Source organism: Panthera uncia (genome assembly GCF_023721935.1).
Source record: "Panthera uncia isolate 11264 chromosome B2 unlocalized genomic scaffold, Puncia_PCG_1.0 HiC_scaffold_24, whole genome shotgun sequence".
NCBI lineage: Eukaryota > Metazoa > Chordata > Mammalia > Carnivora > Felidae > Panthera > Panthera uncia.
This window is the reverse complement of record NW_026057580.1, coordinates 66,633,207-66,647,634: the sequence shown is the minus strand read 5'-3', so window position 1 is coordinate 66,647,634 and position 14,428 is coordinate 66,633,207. Positions and strand designations below refer to the sequence as shown.

The 14,428-nt window shown below is 40.9% G+C and overlaps 1 protein-coding gene across 1 annotated transcript in view; it reads left to right on the top strand.

The window, feature by feature from the left end:
* Positions 1-9,899: 9,899 nt before the first annotated feature.
* Positions 9,900-14,428, top strand: part of OSTM1 (osteoclastogenesis associated transmembrane protein 1) — a 39,956-nt gene continuing 35,427 nt past the window's right edge. The window contains exon 1 of the mRNA XM_049654102.1: positions 9,900-10,427. Within this exon, the coding sequence (XP_049510059.1) occupies positions 9,900-10,427 (528 nt within the window). The remainder of the gene's footprint in view (positions 10,428-14,428) is intronic.

Genomic DNA, 14,428 nt, shown 5'->3' with positions numbered 1-14,428 from the left:
GTGCTGCTATAAACATTGGGGTGCATGTGCCCCTTCGAAACAGCATACCTGTATCCCTTAGATAAATACCTAGTAGTGCAATTGCTGGGTTGTAGGGTAGTTCTTTTTTTAACATTATGAGGAACCTCCATACTGTTTTCCAGAGTGGCTGCACTTTGCATTCCCACCAGCAATGCAGAGGAGATCCTCTTTCTCTGCATCCTTGCCAACATCTGTTGTTGCCTGAGTTAATTTTAGCCATTCTGACTGGAGGGAGGTGGTATTTCATTGCGGTTTTAATTTGTATTTCCCTGATGATGAGTGATGTTGAGCATTTTTTCATGTGTCTGTTAGCCAACTGGATGTCTTCTTTGGAGAAGTGTCTATTCATGTCTTTTTCCCATTTCTTCACTGGATTATTTTTTTGGGTGTTGAGTTTGATAAGTTTTTTACAGATTTTGGACACTAACCCTTTATCTGATATGTGATTTGCAAATATCTTCTCCCATTCCATTGGTTGCCTTTTAGTTTTGCTTAATTCTTTCTTTATGTACTCTTAGATGTCTAGGGATCTCAGGCTGTAACCCACTGGTTTATAGGATGGAAATAACTGAGTCACTACTTGTCCATTCTAGTCATTTCAGGCATGATTATATTTGAGTTGAATTTCTACAAAGCTGATCTGGATACTTAACATATATCTGAATTTGAAGATGGCTCAAAATCCAGTAATAAATTTGCCACACTCAATTAAATCTCTTCGTGTAAGAATGGCCCAAATAATGAGCTGTATTTCAAGAAACCATACTTATGGTTTGAATTAAAGAAAGTCACCAAAAACCCAGTTGCCTCAAAAGTTTTCCTTTTACCCAATCTACTTTTTATACCATCCTCTTCCTCAACATGGACTCCAGCAAGCTGTGTTTTTTTTTTAAGTTTATTTTTTGAGAGAGAGACAGAGAGAGAGAGAGAAAGCACAAGTGGGGGAGGGGCAGACAGGTAGAGAATCCCAAGCAGGCTCCACACTATCAGTGCAGAGCCCATGGCAGGGCTTGATCCCATGAACTAGAAGATCATGACCTGAGCTGAAATCAAGAATTGGATGCTCAACCAACTGAGCCACCCATGCGCCCCTAAGATACTGTTTAATATCAATTTTCCATTAGGAGGAAAGCGAAGGGTCTTGCAAATGACCCCTATTAAGTTTGACATCGGCTCTCCTTTCTCTGCAAACTTCTCCCTTTCCCCTTATCTACATAGTCACAGGATAGTCTCCAAGCAGCCATGGTTATAAATTATGTCCCCTAACGTTTTTAGATACAGTTTGGACTGGACAGAGAAAATTTGGAACGGGGAGTAAGAGATCTGGTCTGTGTTTAGGTTGAAATCTTTAAATGCAGGAGATACAAAAAACATTTTTTGCAGCCATATTTTCTACCACGAAGATTAGGTAGTTAGATACATAGAGTGGAACAAAGAGAGAATGTCTCATCCCTGAGACATGGCCTTGGTTTCATTCTTATATTTTCCACTTGTTGCTTAAGTTAACTTGAGTTGGTTTCTGTTGCTTGAAACCAAAAGTGAGCCAAGAGATATACTGTCTTGATAGAAGCCTACCTGTTAGTTCTACAGTCACATTATTGCCTCTATCACTTCAGCTAGGAGTTATTTTCAAATGCACATAGAATCCAGTCTCTGAAGATCTAGGAATACAATCGAGGTGCTCCAGAGGAGTCAAAATGAGATCTGACAAGTCCAAGATTTATATGTATATATATTTATATATAATATAGTATATTTATATATAATATTTATATGCATATATATTTCTTTGCTATAAAATCAAGTAATTACTTTTTTAACTCATTTCATCATCATATAATCTTTTTTTAAAAGTTTATTTATTTATTTTGAGAGAGAGAACGTGCACAAGTGGGGGAGGGGTAGGGAGGAGAGACAGAATCCCAAGCAGGCTCCTTACCATCTGTGCAGAACCCAGTGTGGGGCTCAGACTCATGAACTGTGAGATCATGACCTGAGCCAAGATCCAGAGTCGGACGCTTAACTGACTGAGCCACCCAGGTGCCCCAATCTCTTTTCCTTTTTTTAAGTAATCTCTACACCCAACATGGGGTTCAAACTCACAACCCCCAGATTGAAAGTTGCATATTCTACCAACTGAGCCAGCCAGGTGACTCTCAAGTCATTATTTTATTTTATTTTATTTTATTTTTAAAAGTTTATTTATTTATTTTGAGACACAGAGAGAGAACAAGTAGGGAAGGGGCAGAGAGAGAGGGAATCTCAAGCAGGCTATGCACTGTCATTAGCGTGGAGCCCAATGTAGGGCTTGAACTCACAAACTGTGAGGTCATGTTCTGAGCAGAAATCAAGAGTCAGATGCTTAACCAGCTGAGCCACCCAGGTGCCCCTCAAGTAATTAGTTTAAATAACTATCATGGTCTTTAAAATGTTAAGAGACTAATAAAGGGGACTGGATAGGCAACCACCACCCCCATGGTACTCTTTTCGTGGGTAATTTCTTTCTCTAATTTTGGGGAGAAAAAAATGATCCTGTCTATAGTTTCATTACTCAAATTCAGAAACCATAGCTCTCCTTTCTTCATAAAAGGCTGAGGTGGACACAGCTGGTTAAACCTGGATAATTAAAGTATCAATCAGAACAGGAGAGATTAAATGACTTTACTTGAATGGAACAATTAGGCAGGACTAAAATTGGAAGAAAAATAAAATCCGTTACAAAAGAAACATAGCAAACAATTTGACACTGCCTTCTTTGTAAGTAAGTCACGTTCACTGTGTACATGACAACAGAGGCAGAAGGAAGCAAATGTTACAAACAAGGTAAGTCTATGAATGTCCATGTCTCAGGAAGTTCATGTTGTCCAGTTCACCTATGGCAACATTTGGAGCAAGTACTACTTGTTATCATCCTTCTATGCTTCTTGAAGAATACTTAAAACTTGATTTAAAGAAGGCATACTGTATAGAAATAGCATCTTTTCATTTCTTTAGCAATCTATATATCCCAACAAATTAAATGGATAACAAATAATAATAAAACATACTTTGAAACTATCAAAAGATACATAAAATCCATATATGGTTATTAATAAACACTGAACAATTAATAAGATTTTTTAAGTAGGGCAATCACATTTCAAAATATAATTAAAATATGTCTGTTAGGGTTCTCCAGAGAAATAGAACCAATAGGATATGTAGAGAGAGAGGGAGAGAGAGAGAACTAGATATAGAGTGGGGAGGAGAGATGGATTATAAAGCATTGCCTAACATGATTATGGAGGCTGAAAAGACCCAAGATCTACAGTTGGCATGCTACAGACCTAGAAGAGCTGATGTGTAGTTATATTGTGAGTCAGAAGGCCTAAGAACCAGAACAGCCAATGGTTTCAGTTCCAGTCCACAAGCTTGCAGACTTAAGATAAGACCCAAGAAGAACTGATGTTTCAGTTCGTCTTAAGGCAGAAAAAAAAAAAAAAAAAATCAATGTCCCAGCTCAAAGCAATCAGGCAGGAGGAGTCCCCTCTGACCCAGCCTTTTTGTTCTACTTAAGTCTTCAATTGACTCAGTAAAGCTTACCCAAATTAGGGAGGGCAATCTGCTTTATTCAGTGTACTCATTCAAATGTTAGCTTATCCAGAAACATCCTCACAGACAAACCCAAAATAATGTTTGACTAAATGTTGGGCACTCCATGGCCCAGTCAAGTTGATATATACAATTAACCATCAGAAAGAAGTCCACCCCTTGTCAACTTGGAACCCATATGCATCTCCTTAAACCAAGGAGATGTCTCTAAATAATGACAATAACAAGGTCATAATTCTACCTAACATGATATAATATCTTGCATAAACCAAAAACATACTAACCCTTTCCCTTGAAAGGGAGGTAATATTGTTGAATGATGTTCACTCTTCTTGATATCCCATAATTCAAATTCTATAATCTAAAATTAACAATACTTAAATATTATGACATAAAGTCAATATATCTTACATTATATGATAAGGAAATACAAGAGGGAAAAAAACAAAGGTATTTGTGAAATACACGCACACACATGCATAACAAAGTAAGGATAAATACTCATGACAATTATAGTCCTCACTTCTATAACTAGTCACATGGTCATTGCTTGTATTTATAACTACCTTCTTCCACTACCCATTCTGTTTTCCCTTTGTCTTCAGCCAGCATCTCAGGTGGTCATGCATGATTCTTTACCGTTAGGGTGACCCAAATCTTCATTTCTGAAGGATGTGAGCCATTAGTTGTTCTGTCTGGGTTGGGCTGTTGTAGTTTTCCATTGGCCTTAATCACAGGGCATGGTAATACGAAGGGATCCCCTGTATTTCAGACATACTCTTCTTTCCTTCTATGGTGGATGAGTAGTCCAATTTCCCCTTGGTAGTCAGGATCAATCACCCCAGCCAGCACAGTAACTCCTTTCTTTGCCTGTTGATTCAGACACATGGGGAACCCAAAGTGGCCAGTCGGCAGTCTTAATTTCCAGTTCAGTGGAATCATTGTTGTATCGTCTGGTAGAAACATTCCTCCCCTTGGAACAAAGACCTCTAGACCAGTGGAACATAAGGTCATGGGGACAGGAAGCAAAATTGTGCTAGTGAATTATTAGGGTTAATAGTGAGATTTACCATTCCCATTGTTACCCCTTGCTTCCTGGACTCATGAATTCTGGCTATAGGAGAAAAACAGCACCATATGTTATATATCTAATTAACCATGAGTCTTCCTGTTATTGGGAAATGGATTCAATGATCAGAATTTGGCCACTCACAATATACAAATACTGGAGTACACATATCCATGAATATTTCTTTTTTTAAAGTTTTTATGTATTTAGAGAGAGAGGGAGAGAGGGAGAGAGGGCGAGGGGGGAGGGGCAGAGAGAAAGAGGGAGGGAGAGAGAGAATCCCAAGTAGGCTGTGCGCTGTCAGCACAGAGCCCAACATAGGGCTTGATCTCATGAGCTGTGAAATCATGACCTGAGCCAAAAACAAGGGTTGGACACTTAACCGACTAAGCTACCCAGGCACCCCTCTATTCATTTCTTTATTGAGGAGATATTTATTTAAAAATATATTGATACAAAGTTAAAGTTCTAATAAAATTCATCTAAGAGAAATATGCATTTATAACCAGATAATCTGTCAGGTAAACGTGATTAAACTTCATTGTTTTAAAAATACCCCAATGCAGAGGCTATAAAGTACTCTATTTCGGGGTTGGAGATTTGGAAATGAGATTGGTCACCAGAGTGAATACATGAGACTCTTTGCAAAGTGTAATGAATGAATATGATTTACATGTTCCATGTGTTCAGGTCATTCCAGTCAGGCATGCAAAGTTTATGGGCATTAGGAGTTAACTTATTGTGGGGTTTTTTTTTTTTTGCATATTAGAGAATTTGGAAAATAGAAGTATAAGTTTCTACTGATGTATCAATGGAAAAACCATTTAAAGCAGATGTACATTTGAATTACAATGTAAATTCAATGTAACAAGTGTATTGAGTACTTTACTAAGGCCAGTACTTGAGTATACAAATATAAATAGGACACAGTTCATATTCTCCATGAGGTTATCAGCTAATGGGTGAAGGTGGGGGGCATAAGACACACTCTAATTACTTTACTAACGAGTGAAGTAAAACAGAGGAAACTGCCATTTAAGATAGCAAGTTGAATACATGATTAGATCTGCTCCTTCCTGAAATCCCACCAAAATGACAGTAAAAAGATTTTTGACACACAAAGACATAGAGAGCAGGAGGAGAGAAAACAAAGTAAGACTACTGGAAGCTGGAAAGCAACTGGACTAATGACAACTGATTTAGCAGAACCGGAATAGTTGAATCCTAAGTCTACAGTGGAAAAAAAGCAAGTGAATTACATTATAGAATTCTCAAGAAACATGGGAAATACAGAACCTGAGGTATCTTTGAAAATGTAGGTAAATTGAAGCTAAAAGTCTGAAAGTCTGTTTACAATAACCTCCCTACAACTCTGTCCCACCCAGCAGAATACTTAAGTAAGTTGCTGACCTAATATCCGATTACTCTTGAATGCTTTTCTATATATATATTCTACGAATAAAAATATTTTCTTACATGGACACAATATAATTATCAAAATCAGGAACATTATACATTACTACCATCTAATTATCAGACTCTATTCAAATTTCACTAGTTTTCCAATAATGTCCTTTATGTCAGGTGCAGTCCCTCAATCTTTCCCTGACTCTTATAGCCATACACTTCTGAAGATTACAAGCTAGCTATTTTATAGAGTGAACCTTAATTTGATTTGTCTGAGGCTTTCTCATATTAGCATCATGTTATGTATCTTCAGCAGGAATATAACAGAAGTGATGTTGTGATCTTCTAACTACATTCCATCAGGTGGCATACAATCTCTATTTATCCAATTGGATGATATTCATGTTGACCATTTGATTAATGTGGGATCTGACAGACTTCTCCACTATAAATTTATCATTTTTTTTCCATTTGTAATTAATAAGTATTTTGGGGGGAGGAACTTCTAAAATATGTAAATATCTTATTCCTCATTAAATATTCAATTTATTCATTTATTTAAATACGTTAATATAGGCGGGGCACCTGGATGGCTCAGTCGATTGAGCATCCAACTCTCAGTTTTGGCTCAGGTCATGATCTCATAGTTCGTGGGTTCAAGCCCCGAGTTGGGCTCTGCACTCACAGTGCAGAGCCTGTTTGGGATTCTCTCTCTCCCTCTCTCTCTCTGCCCCTCCCTGTCTGTCTCTCTCTCTCTCTCTCTCTCAAAAATAAATAAAACCTAAAAAAATGTATCAATATAGGCTTGCGGTTTCCTGTTTTATTCAATGGATTATTACATGTTGACCAATATTATTTTGATGCTCAAAATGTCCCAGGTTTGGCCAGGGGGAGCCTATTCAAGCTCTATGTTGTTTTCATGTCCCCATCAATTCTTTTTTTTTTTTTTTTAATTTTTTAACGTTTATTTATTATTGAGAGACAGAGAGACAGAGCATGAGCAAGGGAGGGGCAGAGAGAGGAGGAGACACAGAATCTGAAGCAGGCTGCAGGCTCTGAGCTGTCAGCACAGAGCCCGACGCGGGGCTTGAACTCACAAACAGTGACATCACGACCTGAGCCAAAGTCGGACACTCAACTTACTGAGCCACCCAGGCACCACCACCCCCCCCCCCCCCCCCCCCCCCCCCCGCCATCAATTCTTTGAGCACTTTCTTACTTTCTGGCACAACAAGATGATCCAGGCTAAACTTGTGTTCTTCTGCTGCCCCAGTGGTGGAATCAGTTATTTCTCCAAGGATTCTTAGTTTCCTTTAGGGGAGAATAGTATTTAGAAGCTACCACCTGGGCCCAATATGTGCTCATTATTATTAATGGGGTGCCTCTGCTACCAGGCCTTCTCAGTGGACAAAGCCAGGGAAAATACACACACACACACACACACACACACACACACCCATATACAACTATATTTATTTCTATATCTGTATGTATGTCCAGTCACTGATATTGCTAATTCTAATCCAACACTACAGAGTTCATTCTACTGGTCTCTCTTTTCATATTTGTAACTCCCTTCTATGAGAGTGAGAAACTGGACCTTCATTATCCTTAATATATTTACTTATTTGATCAATCCTTCTGAACATAAGCAGACTCCCACTCACTGCTGCCCCCTCGCCTGCATGGAAACTCTTCTTACCCTACTCATCTTTTAAAAAAATTTTTTTAAGTTTATTTATTTTTGAAACAGAGAGAGACAGAGCATGAGCAGGGGTGGGTCAGAGAGAGAGGGAGACACAGAATCGGAAGCAGGCTCCAGGCTCTGAGCTGTGAGCACAGAGCCCGACGCGGGGCTCAAACTCATGGACCGGGAGATTGTGACCTGAGCTGAAGTCGGACGCTTAACCGACTGAGCCACCCAGGTCGTGACCTGAGCTGAAGTCGGATGCTTAACCGACTGAGCCACCCAGGCGCCCCTCTTCTTACTCTACTCATGATCCAATACCTGTATCAGGCTGATGCTTTCTCCTTATCCTCTAATGCCCTCTTCCTCTTCTTCTTCTTTTAAGATTAAAAAAAAAATCTCTACACCCATCATGGGACTCAAACTGACAACCCCAAGATCAAGAGTCCCACACTCTACCCACTGAGCCAGCCGGGCACCCCTGTCCTCCTCTTCTTACCTGTTCTCTGACACCCTTTGTTCCAGGAAGGGAAGGGGAAAACGTGATTTCTTTCACATTCTCTTTTAGCCTTTTTTTTTTTTTTAACTATTACAAACAATACTGCAGTTAGTCATGGTGTCTATACAAGGTTAGTATATGTTTAAAATAAATTCCTAGAAATGGACTTGTTGGGTCAGAGAGTATGTGCCTTTGTAATGCTGTTGATTGTGCTACATTACTTTTCAGAGTTTAAACAATTTACTCATGATGATGCCTGAAAGAACTCTTAGATACATAGAAACAGAAATACACAGAAAGACCTAAACGTGACAGGATAACATTTGAGAAAATTAAGATATTTTTTTCTCTTCTTATTTCTCTGGAAATACATTTATTGTTACATAAGTCAAATTTCCTACTAATTCAGTTTCTCGCTGAAGAAAATGGAGCAAAATTTAGCCATCACGAGCAAATTTAGAAATACAAAACAATAACCGAACAGACTGGCTAAAAACTTTAAGAATGCTCAGAAACAAACATAAATTAGCACCATAAGCTGAATGGGAGTTAGTACAGTAGCCCTGCAATTTGCAAGGCAGAAATGAAAGCAGGACGATACAAAACACCAGGAAATATTTTTTCTACCACACGTGTTCGTCAGATACTTGTCAGAAAACCGTTTTCCAGGTCATTAGCTTACATCCTGCAGCCCAGCAGTGGTATCGGCGCTCATTGGAGTGGCCTCTCCCATGGCCTCGGGCATGTCAGAAATCGGGAGCTTGCAGTTACGCGGTTTGCCCAGGACTGCCCAGGTTTTTGCCCTGGCTGCAGGTTTGTGCTGCACCTGGCGAACCCCTCCAAGTACCAAGCAAACCCGGACGTTAGCCACCCTAGGACCAGGCTACACTGGGAGAGAACTTGGACCTGCGCTCTCCAACACGGCACCGCTAGCCGCATGGGACTATTTACATTTAAATTAAGTTCAATGAAAAATTAATTTCCTCGGTCGCCGTAGCTAAGTCACAATCGCTCAGCAGCCACAAGTGGCTAGTGGCTACCGTATTAGAAAATGCAGATATAGAATTTTTCCATTATCGCAGAAAGGCTATTGGGCAACGCTGATGTTGATTGACACTTTGAAGTTAAAAGGAAAAAAAAGCTCGGAAGCCACTGGGCTCCCCTACCCAAAATAATTAACAGACGTTATTACTCCTTCCAAATAGGATGAGGGAGGAAATTATGCTAAGAAACCACCAAGCAAAAAACCTGCAAAGGCACCTGCCGGAAGGCTTTCTCGGGGAACTCACGTAATTCTCACGGCGGGGGCCGTCCGTCTTTCTGCTGTGTGAAGTAACTCCTCAGACTTCTAGAACGCAGGGAATCCCAAAGCGGTGGGCGACAGAGGGCCAAGACCCCCGAGATTCAGTTGTTCAAAGCGCTGGACGCCTGTATTCACAGGGTGGGGAGCCTCCGCTCTGCGGTCCACAGCCTGACGCCACCCTCGGTCTCGCATCCCCTCGGTCAGGTGCTTGGAGCCGACCAGCAGCGCGAACCTGCCTTCGTGCGCGCGCTTCTGCACAAGCGCGCGCGCGCGCGGCTCTCGGCAGCCAATGGGGCGGGGCGCCGCGCGCCGGGGCGGGGCCATGACGCGCGCGCCTCGTGACCCCGCTCGCGGCCTGCGCCCAAGGAAGCCGGAAGCGACGGCCGTCAGCTGCGCCGGCTCGCGGGGGAGAGGCGGGTTGAGTGCTTTGGGGTTTGCGGACCCCGCGATGGAGCTAGACGCGCCAGTCGCGTGGCGGAGGTCGTTGCTTTTGCGGCGGCTGCTGCTGGTGCCGCTTCTGTGGTCGGGGCTGGTTCTGGGAGCGCTCGCTGTGGTCAGCAGCCCCCACAGGGTCCTCCACGACCTCCTGTCGGAGCAGCAGTTGCTGGAGGTGGAGGACTTGTCCCTGACCCTGCTGCAGGGCGGAAGGCTGGGGCCACTGTCGTTACCCCCGGACCTGCCGGATCTGGATCCCGAGTGTCGGGAGCTGTTACTGGACTTCGCCAACAGCAGCGCAGAGCTGACCGGGTGCTTAGTGCGCAGCGCCCGGCCGGTGCGCCTCTGTCAGACCTGCTATCCCCTCTTCCAACAGGTCGCGAACAAGATGGACAACATCAGTCGAGCCGTGGGGGTGGGTAGCGGAGCACCCCCTGGACCTCCGGCGTGGAGGGTTGGGAAAGGAGGATGTAATGATGGTAACTCGGAGGGGGGGGCGGGGCTCAGTTTTCCTGTTTGTAAGAAGAAAGGGTTGGACTGGGATTGTGGAGTTGGGGGCATCAGAAGAGTGGGTGGCATTATAGGGCTTGGAGTTTCGATTTTTGCCTCCGTAGCTGCTGTTGGGCAGCTCGGTACATATTTGCAGATAGGTATGGTGGTTTTTCTTGGGTCTCCTACACCCTTAACCCTACTTTTCCTTTCCCTTCCCTCCTTTACCCTCTTCGCCCCACTCCAGTACAGCTTCTTCCCATCTCTACTTGGTGTTCCCAGAAAGGACCCTTTACTGAAACTCCAAGTAGAGTGGAGAAACTCTAGTATGGCAGTGGTTAGGAAGATTGAGCTTTGTAGCCAGAAAATATCAGATGCACTACTTTATAGCAGCTTGGTCTTGGATTAATTTATTTATAGTGTTAGTATAGACTTAGTGTAGTATAGACTTAGTATAGACCCCTCGGTAAGATGGAAAAAAACAGCCGCCTGTTGTGACTGTTACAAGAATTACAAGAGGTGACATATGAAAGTTCATCTTTTAGCCGTGTACTCTGAGCAAATTACTTACATTCTCTGTCTGTATTTTTATCTGTAAGATGAAAGGAGCTCTTAGAAAACTAGCACATAGTAATAGTTCTCAGTAAATGGGAGTTAAAATTTTAGGAAATGATATATCTACCCTCCATTCTTGATACCCTTAGTGCTTTTCTGGTCATGCGGTAGGTCCTGTGAAGGGTTTAATAGAAAAGAGGAAGTAATGAAGAAAGAAAAAGAATACGTGTTCCTAACTAATAATAAATTTTATAGGGTCTAGAGTAGGAAAGGATAAGAGTGTCAGGGCTGGTAGGAGTCATGAGGTGTGGGCCGGATATGCCTTGTAAAGGAAAAACATGAGGAATGACATTAGGGTTGTGGAGGGGGAAAGTTCCTCTTGTATTGAGGGGACAAGTAGTCTCACGAAAATGTGATTGGAATTATTTCATCAATCATAGTTGATTTGACAAAAACTTATATAGAATTGCATCCTGCTTTAAGTCAGCCTGATATTCCTTAAGGTAAATCTTTTTTTTAAACATATATAGGAAATTTATTTGCATTAAATAAATATGAGGTCAATCTTCCTGTAAAGAGCTAGTTTTAAAGGTAGTTGTCAAGTTTGGAAAAAAACAATTAAAACCAATGAATCACCAAAGTAGTAATTAGTAAAATTTATTGTGCACACACCAAAAAAGACAGTATGAACTGGGAACACTCAAACCAAAACACGGAATGAGTCTCAGAGATACACTATTATAAAGCAGTTTACATAGTATAGAATGGTGACTGTTAATTCTTCACAGCGTTGGTTACAATATAGGAATTTTCTTTTTATTTTTCATAGGAATTTTCTGAAAGAGAATTGGTTAGTAGTTACCTCATATCAATTTGGGAGAACAGTTTAAGTCTGGCTTATGATTTTCAAACGGATAAGCAAGAAGTAGCCCAGGTCAAGATAGCTTCACTTGTCTTGCAAAGTAAGCTAAATTAAGTTTTTGTTTGTGTGACTCAACTGGCTTTGCCTGATCAGGGAATATTCAAGTCTGGTCTCCATTTGTTTAATTTTAACATAGTTTAAATTTAGGCTTCAGTATTTTTCAGGCATACTTCTATTACATGTAACAAGGCAGATATCTATCCATCTATCTATATTCCTATGGTTTTAAAATATAACACCCAAGACTCGTCCCTGGCACGATAGCAAGGTATGATATGACATCATATCTGTTTTGAGCAATTAAGTGAGTTGTTTTGTGGCCAAGATGTCTGAATCATGATGCAAAGCTTGAATCTTTTGAGGGAGCAAATGCTTTCCTCATTTGTGTAGATACAGTGGAATTAAGAAGAAGTTAAAAAATTACCCCAAACTCTAGTGGTACCCATCACCCATTCTGTGTATGAATTTCCACATGAATTCCTTACTGCCCAAGAGAGACTTCCTCAGGTAGGGGATGGCAGAAACTTCCTTCCTTTCATTCATGCCTCTCAGATTCTTTTTTTTTTTTTTTTTTTTTTTTTTTTATTAGGTGCCTCTCAGATTCTACCAGTGGATCTGGGCACCCTTGTGTGAAAGGAAGAGAGTAAAGAGATTTAAAAAGGCAGAAAAACCCTTTACCCAATCTGGAATTCCTAACATCCTAGACCTTGACCTCTTCCCCTTTCCTCGGTAGAGTTAGATGTGCTTTGCTAGCTCAGAAGCATGATTTTTACAGTTCTGAGTTACTTCATGGATTTTAATGTTTATTTATTTTTGAGAGAGAGAGAGAGAGCGTGCACGCATGAGCGGTGGAGGGGCAGAGAGAGAGAGACACACACAGAACAGAAGCAGGCTCCAGGCTCCAGCTGTCAGCACAGAGCCCGATGCGGGGCTTGAACTCACAAACTGTGAGATCATGACCTGAGCTGAGGTCAGACACTTAACCGACTGAGCCACCCAGGCACCCCACTTCATGGATTTTATAGGCTTCCTTGGATTGGTTCTGGAATTGAATCATCATGTGTAATAATGAACTTCTGGAAAAAAAGTGTTCTGAGTTTCTTATGAGTGAACTGGAAGGAATCAGTTGTCCTTTCTGTGTGTGTGTGTGGGGGGGGGGGCTCGGAGGGGGGTATTTCTCAAGAGTAATGTATTTTCTTTGACTCACATAAACTCAGTCTTTCATTTAAATGAGTTTAATTAGGCACATGGTATTTTTAAATATTGGGCTGGTAAAACGATACAGGAGGAAAAGAAGGATAAGGCCCAAGCTCCAAACTATCAGTTGGAGAGATAAACCTCTTTTGTGAAAAAGAAAAAAGGAAAAAAAAAATCATCAATGTGAATGTTATAATTCATACAATAGCAATTTACAGCAGAAGGGTGAAGGAGATACTGAATTAAAGGAGGGAACTGAGCAAGGGGGCATTAATCAGAGAAAACCTATGAGCTGAATTTTGAACAAGATATCCTTTATCATCTCTTTAGGCCAAATCCATGTCCATGGGTTGATTGAGAGAGGACGGGAGTATAACAAGGAGAAAAAGAATCTAAGGTAGAAATTAGCAAGCTGTTTCTCTGGTACAGCAAGCTAATTCATTTATAATAGAATTGTCTGATAAGAATTCTGTTTTCTTATCAGTTCCTCTTGGAATTATTGAGACAAGGCCTGCATATGGTTTTATTATCTGAAGGTAAAGAATACAGAACTGACTGATTCCCTCTTCCTTACAGTCAGTATTTTTTTCTTTTAATTTAAATGGCTAGTGGTTTCATTGAGCTGTTCAGCATCCTCAGAGAAGTTGCCAGGATGCTTTGCCCCCCCCACCCCCAACTCTGAATTGCTTAGCTCTATCTCATTCTACTTGGTTTGTCTAAAGTGTACATAGATAGATATAGATATGCATAGATATGTATATATATTTATGAAGGTGCTAGTGATTAGGGGTATGTATCTGGAAGTGGTCAACATACTTTTTTCAGTATAGATTAATACACAAATTCTTAAGAATATAGGGGGAGAATCAGAACATAGAATAACGTAATAATCTGTATCTTTCATTAGCAATCAGAAAATAATGCTTCTAATGCATTCATTCAAGAAAATTATTGAGTATTATATGCAGGCCAGTGGTAGTTACTAGGGATATAGCTGTGAATGAGCAGACCTTGTAGTCTGGTAGGGAAAACAGGCATTAGCTATATTATAATACAAGTAATTACTTAATTCAGGTGTGATAAGTGTTGCCAAGTAAAAAACCCCAGATGCTACCAAAGCATATAACAAGGGAGCTGATCTTGACTAGGGCTGGTGGTAGGTAGAGTGGTCAGTGGTTAAAGCTGATACCTAAAATCTGGGAGGGTGTGGGGCGGGGAAGAGAAGGTATACGTCCAAAAGAAGTAACAGGTGT